Source organism: Arachis ipaensis, chromosome B3, assembly GCF_059453495.1.
Source record: "Arachis ipaensis isolate K30076 ecotype BB chromosome B3, ASM5945349v1, whole genome shotgun sequence".
NCBI lineage: Eukaryota > Viridiplantae > Streptophyta > Magnoliopsida > Fabales > Fabaceae > Arachis > Arachis ipaensis.
In genome coordinates, this window is record NC_142438.1 from 17,702,719 (window position 1) to 17,710,201 (window position 7,483).

The 7,483-nt window shown below is 33.1% G+C and overlaps 1 protein-coding gene across 4 annotated transcripts; it reads left to right on the forward strand.

Annotated features, from left to right (window-relative positions):
* Positions 1-2,673: 2,673 nt before the first annotated feature.
* On the forward strand, positions 2,674-7,483 carry LOC107629964 (putative GPI-anchored protein At1g61900). 4 transcript variants are annotated; one of them, XM_016332937.3, is made up of 8 exons: positions 2,689-3,061; positions 3,875-4,060; positions 4,586-5,185; positions 5,328-5,573; positions 5,853-5,864; positions 6,254-6,400; positions 6,509-6,553; positions 7,157-7,483. In XM_016332937.3, the coding sequence occupies exons 1-8, from the start codon at positions 3,001-3,003 to the stop codon at positions 7,225-7,227; spliced, it is 1,368 nt and encodes a 455-aa protein (XP_016188423.1). In that variant the 5' UTR covers positions 2,689-3,000; the 3' UTR covers positions 7,228-7,483. The 4 variants fall into 4 exon arrangements, 2 of the variants coding, with proteins under 2 accessions (XP_016188423.1, XP_088365881.1); XR_015907607.1 differs by lacking the exon at positions 5,853-5,864 and having other exon boundaries at positions 2,674-3,061; positions 5,328-5,582; XM_088509755.1 differs by lacking the exon at positions 5,853-5,864.

The following is a 7,483-nucleotide window of genomic DNA, read 5'->3' on the forward strand; positions in this document are numbered from 1 at the left end:
AGTATTAATATATATAATTTAAAATATATATAATTTTTTGTGTACTTTAATATGCAAGAAACGAAATTTGAAATATATAATTTAAATTTAAAAATTAATACCAAGAGAGTACATAAAAAATTAAAAAATTTTGTCCGTTAAAAATTATATCTCAATTAAAAAGTTAAAGTATTATTTGAATTGATTTAGTGTAAATCCTAATAAAAAATCGGGTGGCTACACATCCATGTAACCATGTAACCAAATTGGCAAGTCCAAATAGAGTCACGTGCATTAATGACGAGTGAAATTCTTCACGCTCATTACGAAAAATGTTACTTCTTCTTTAACACGAAACCGCTCATTCTCTTCGAATCTCTCTTAAAATCACTCAAACTTCAGTCACGTTCTCTGCGAAAACCACTACTGGAGAAGAATCGCGAGAAGATTTGGCAAGGAACAACTAGAAACGAACGAAAATAGTAACAGAGATTCGCCTTCCTCCTCCTCATTCTCCTCCTTCTTTTTCGCGTTCCTTCTTATTCATATGTTTTCTCCTTATCTTTATTCTTTTGTTGTTATTGCTGCTGTAATTTTTTTTTTTTGTATTTTCCTCTTTCTCTCCCTGGTGAAGAAGCAGTAGAAGGTGAGGAGGAAGAGTTTTAAATTGTGCAGAACAGAAATGAACCGAAATGACCAACTCCACTGAACCGAACATCAGTCATGTGCTGAATAAAACATCATAAATATTTAATCATCAAGAAAAATATTTCTACATGTACAAGGACTCAATTGAACACATTAACAATCAAGTAAATCAAAATGAGCAACTCCACTGAACCGAGCAACATTTATGTGCTGAATAAAACGTCATAAACATTCAATTATCAAGAATAGCATTTTTTCATGCAAAAGAAGTCAACTGAACACATAACAATCAGGTGAACCGAAATGACCAATACCACTGAACCGAACACCAATCTTGTGCTGAATAAAATGTGATAAACATTCAATCAATAAGAAAAATATTTCTGCATGCACAAGGACTCAACTGAATACATTAACAATCAAGTGAATCAAAATGAGCAACTCCACTTAACCGAGAAAAATGTTGGTGTTGTTGGAGATGATTATAACGAAAGAAGAAGGAGAAAAAGCAGAAGAAGAACCTACGTGCACGAATTTGAAAGAAGAAGAAGAAGCAGAAGAAGAACCTACGTGCGCGAATTTGAAAGAAGAAGGATGAGGAGGAAGAGGAGGAGAAATACTATTCTTGTTGATTGAAAGTTGATCACCATTTATTTACCACATGAACATTGTTCGGTTCGGTGGCCTTTGTGATTTTGATTCACCAAATGAATGTTGTTTGGTTTCGATGGCCTCCTTTTATTTTGTTCAGTATTTAAGATTATTGTTATAGCATGCGGCAATCATTTCCTAGCTGTCTCAACGTAATAACCTCAGTGATTTGAAGTTGAATCATTCATTATTTCCATTCAGAAGTGTAGATCGAAGAAGAAAATGAAGAAGAAGAAGAACGACAGAGCTTATTACGTTGAATTCAATGCAGATCAATAATGAAGAATGCGAGTAGAGAAGAAAAATGTGAACAGAGGAGAACCACGAATTTTATTAGGTTGAAGAAGAAGAAGAACGAAAACGCGAGAAGAGAACAAGGTTTACGTTATATGAGGCGCGTGTATAATAAACGCGTAAGGGAATTGGGGAGGCGCGTGATTGAAGTTACTTGAATAACTTAGATGAAAAAATTATAGAGCTTTTCCGATAAAAAATAGTCAGTGATAGAAGTAATGGAAGAAGCGATGGTGTTAACAGTGGCTACTTAGAAAAAAGATAACCATATTAATAGTGGGCAGTGTAACAATCATCTCAACGGTAGGGAAAAATAAACGTGTTAATAGTATTACATTTTTAAAACTGTTCGTTTCTCTTGTTATATAAAATAATCCATCTCCCATATTATTTGAAATGTATGGTCTAATTTAAATAATTAATATTTTTTATTATTTTAAAAATATATTTTTATATTTATAAATACATCTATCTCGTTTACGAGATAATTTTTAATGTATCTCGTTTACACAGTAAACGAGATATATGAAAATTAAAAAAAATTATCTGTAAAAAAGATAAAAGTAGATGATATATTTTCATAATAATTTTTAAAATTATTTATTTCTGTAAATAAAATATTTATTTAATTTATATAAATAAAAAATCCTATATGAGTTTAAATTTTTACTATTCACAGTTAAGAGTAGGACGGTTCTATGCAAGTTATTATAGAATAAAATGAAATAAAGCAAAAATCTATCTTTATCCATATGTACTCACCACATTATCATCCCTAACTAATTTATTTATAAAAGTCTAATACTCTACTAAATTTATCAATAAATAAAAATAGTTTTGTATCTATCAAAAATAGTTTCTAGACAAAAATATCCAGATATTAAATTTATTCATTGATAACTTTGTAAGCTTTTTAAAATTCAACGAGTAAAAATGGTAATTCATTCAAAAGTCAAAACTTTCATGCTTTCTCTTCGACAATCCAACGGTTCTTAGTCCATTTTATACTTCCATCGAACGGTTGAAAGTTTCAGCATGGCAATGCTGATGCAGGGCCAAGATGTAATTAAGTTATTAACTACCGAAGCTACCACTCCACATGGCATTCAATCTATCACCTGCCTGGCACGTGACCTTCCCTGATATTGTAGCTGGCATTTCCATGTCTCTCTCTCTCCCTCTTCTCTGAGGACTCAAAAACAGTGACTCACTCACTGAGTCAAATCGGTAAAAACTGAAAGAAACAAAAAAAAAAAAAGAGGGTTCTTTCCAAGTTATTTCACTACTTTTCCTTTTCAACATTGCTATCCATATTTGTTTTTGTTTCTTTTTTGCATTGAGGATTGTTCTGTGAGATTGTGGATTTAGGGAAGTGTTGTTAATGTGCACTTTGGAATTCACTGTGTTGGTTAGTTTCAAGCTTCAAACATGAAGGAGTTGCATTCTCTGAGTCTCCTTCAAATTACTCTGTTTCTTCCTCTTCTTATGTGTATGTTTTATTTCTTGAATATATCTGCATGACCCATAATTGCTAATTTCAATTCTTGTTGCATTAATTGCCCTTTATAGTTGCAAGTTTGTATCTTTTGTCGTCTTTGTTCTTAAATTTCTGTTAGATTATGTAATGGCATTGCAATAAGCATTGGAATTAAGTTTGCATTTGCAGTTTCTTGTATATTGTGATGTTTTAAATTCAAGCTGAGTATTGTATGAAGCTTTGTGTGTGTTGAAGGAAACCTAAAATTACTATAGGTTGGAAATTCTTGAAGAGTAGAATTGTTCAACATGAAATCAAGTAGAATAGTATAGTATTGATGTTATAGATTTGAGTAAAACCCATGGTTAAAGAGGGAGTATTGGTCCAATTTTCTATGGCAGTGTTTATCTTATTGCAAAAGAATGAAAATGTGCTACCAAAGTAATAGGCAAACTCTTTAGAAATGTTAGGTCCCTTTTTTTTTTTTTAAATTAAAACCATTTACAATAAGAAATGAAGAACTGAATGTCATTAAAGTTGGCCTGCTATTGTTCTTTATTTTGGGCTTGTACTTGATGAACACTGAACACAAGTATACTTGTTTCGGTATCTTAGACTTTAAGCATGTGTTTGCGAGTTGAAGTTTTTGGGGGAAAGTTTGGAAGGGTAAAATGGACTTCACCTTACACTTGAAAGCTGTTCCCTTCTCTCCATTTTCCTCTAAAATCAAAACTCACAAACATTTCCTTAGTCAATGTTGGAGTGTTCCATTTTTTTGTAAGAAATATCACTCTTTATGATGTAATTTAATTTGCCTCTAAGCAGGTATGAACAAGTCTCAGGGCTCTCCAACCAGTGGTACAAAATATTCCATTTCGATCACAACGAAGGATGGCATGCTGCCTCTTGATATCTCTCCAAGTGCACAGCCACAGCCATTTTTGCCTCTTTTAGCACCTTCGCCATTGACGCCTTTCAAAAACTATTCTATGCCTCAGTTTAAACTGTCAGGTACAGTAAACTTTTCCTTTTCAATTTTCTAGTGTGGGATCATAGGTTGGGAATTTTCATTTGATAAAATCTCATTTTCACATGTACTTATAACTATTTAACACATTATGGTTGGTGTGGTGAAATTAAGGGAAGTTTAACTGGATAAATGGAGATTAAGTCTATTGTGATGCAATTATATCTTAGAAATGATTTTGACTTACTCATTCATTAGGAAAATTCGGATATCCTTGCAAATGTGCTGACTTTGCATTTATTCCTAACTTCATCATATGATTAAATCCATTATCATGAATGAGACTATAAATAGCTTCTTACCAACGAACAATGAGATCACTTTATTTTTCCTTCACCACATTATTCCCCTCGTCATAGTAGTGTTTTGAGGTTAATCAGCCCCAACCCCATCATCAAAGGATAATTAAAAACAAGTGAACAATCCACTGTAAAAATTTATCTTGAAATGCTTTGAGTTGCCACTCCTTTTAGCTGTTAAGATGATCTAAAGTTCCCTTTTACTTGCAGGTCTATGTTCATTAAATTTCTCTGCTGCCGAAGATATAATGACCACAACTGCTACTGATTGCTGGACTTCCTTTGCTCCATTTTTGGCGAATGTACTATGTTGTCCTCAATTTGATGCCATGCTGTTGGTCCTTATTAGTCAATCAAGCAAATTCTCTGGGGTACTAGCATTGAACACAACTCATGCTCGGCATTGCCTGTCTGATGTTAAGAAGGTCCTTGTCAATCAAGGAGCAAACGATGACTTAGGGAAAATATGTTCAGTCCATCCAGTGAATCTCACTGAAGGCTCGTGTCCTATTGTATTTGTTGATGAAGTTGAGAGCATTGTTGACTCATCAAGACTTCTGACTGCTTGTAGAAAAATTGATCCCGTAAATGAGTGTTGCAACCAAGTTTGCCAAAATGCTATAAATGATGCTGCAAGGAAAATAGCCTTGAATGATATGTCGAACTCAAATGGTAACCATAGCTTGCCTGGGAAGACAACTAGGATCCAAGATTGTAAGAATATTGTCCTTCGTTGGCTGGCTAGTAAACTTGATCCATCGGCTGCAAATAGTGTTTTTAGAGGTCTCTCAAACTGCAACCTAAACAAAGGTTAGTAAAGGGGGAAAACGAAACTGAAAATAAGCCCTCGTCTATCATGTTTGATTATTTAGTACTCTCTTGTCTAATTTACTGAAATATGAAGCATAATCTAACATGTTCATGTTTAATGTTATTGTATCACTTGGCTCAGTTTGTCCGTTGGTTTTGCCGAATGTCACAAGTGTAGTGAAAGAGTGCAGAAATGATATAAGTAACCAAACAAGTTGCTGCAAAGCCATCAAAAGCTATGTGTCCTATTTACAAGACCAGAGCTTCATAACCAATCTGCAAGCCTTGAAATGTGCTGCATCACTGGGCAAGAAGTTGCAAAATGCTAATGTCTCCAATAATGTGTATAATCTTTGTCGAATCGGCCTCAAGGACTTTTCTCTTCAAGGTTGGCATTGTTAAATTTCCCTTGCTTAAGAAACAACTACCTTCTTTACAAAATAAATGTTTGTTACATTTGACTAAATTGGTGCATTGGATAATGTATCTCGATGCAGTTATGTCGAAATATCTTGGTTTTTCAACATACCAATTTAGTCCAAGGCCACATTTATTTTGAAAAGGACGAAGTACTATTTTGGTTTTTGCTGAGTACTGATACTGCTACTTGTTCTGTTCTGCAATGTATTGTCGATGGTCGTTTGATTTTCTCATGGATATGGATCAGTTGGATCACAAGGTATCTCTTACAGCATAGATTTTTATCTTGATATATATTTTTCTTTACCATCCTGTTGAAACAAGAATAGTTTGTACTTCTTTTATTGTTCCCTTTTGTCATCACAATAAGAGTGTTTTTTGACATGCTATTATTGTTTAATTTCGGTTAAGCTTGAACCTGTACTGGGATCAAATTTTTAAAACAAAAGGCTTAAATATGTTTTTAGTCCCTGTAAATGCAGATTGTTTTCATTGTAGTCGAGTTTAATTAGTGGAAAAAATCTTATGCTTGTTACTTTGATAAGTACTATACATTAATGGGAAAAATCTTATGCTTCTGAAGATTGCATCTAATTTTCCCTTATCATATAGTATCTGAACTTAATTAATTATTTCGATTTCATGTAGAATCTGGCTGCCTTTTGCCGAGTCTGCCTTCAGACGCAGTATTTGATAAATCGTCCGGTGTTGGATTCATGTGTGATCTTAACGACAACATTGTAGCTCCATGGCCTTCATCATCATTGTCGCTGCTTCCGTCCTCATGCAATAGAAGTATGTGTAAGCTCCATGAATATTTTCAATCAAATACATAAATAAATATTCTGTTACTCTTTTCGCTATGTCTAAATTTATTCGTTTCTTGGACTCATGCAACTGCAGCGACGAAACTTCCATCGCTTCCCACAGCGACGTCTTCACAAAATGGTAAGAACCATTGTCTACTCTGCTGAATCAATACAAACTAGTTTTTCAATATCTGATGATGTCTTCACTTTCAAAGAAACTAGACTCATCTGTTCTTGCATACATGTTTTTGTTTTAGAATGTCTTACATGAAGGTCAACAAACCAGTTTGACTTTTTAATTTAATTTGATGCTGATTTGCTTAGTTATGAGATTCATGACCCATTTTATGAGAGGAAGGGAAAGAAGGCTAACAAACAGTCATGGATTGACTATAGTCCACTAATTTACCCCTTTGGCATTTCCATCAAGGATATATCTTGATTGGTGCAACTTTTTCATAGATCTCTCTTTCCTTTTTTTTCCATTTACTTTAATAGAAAAAGTTTCACAATTTAATATATTTCTTAAATGGAAGTACTTGCATCATGTTGATGGAGCAATTTACAGTATCCTTAAAAAAAATATATATATGGTGTATCATGTAATATAAAGTAAAATATTTAAGCTTTGAAGAAAAATATAAGCAGAGAATATGATAGCATCACAATAATTCTTTATAATCCTTTTAATAATGCGATCACACTGATGAATGTCTAACTTATATTTCTGCATTTGATTCAGGTCTTTACATTAATAACTTGGTTCTACTTCACCTCTTTACCTCTTTAATACTTTTCAAGAGGCTTCTTTAACATTGGAGTTCCTTTGGCTACCGGAAAAGACTAAAAGCCCTCGTTCGTATCCAGTTATCAAATTGTTTATATTGTTAGCTAGTATAGAAATTCTGCTGAGATAGTCCTTCTAGTACAATTTTTTATTGTATTACATTACATTAGCACATCATTGTTTCAATATTCTTTGAAATTGTAATGAGTTCCCTTTTTCCCCTTAATTTATAAAGATATTCTATAAATATAATAATATAGAAGTATTCTAAGTTCATTTTAG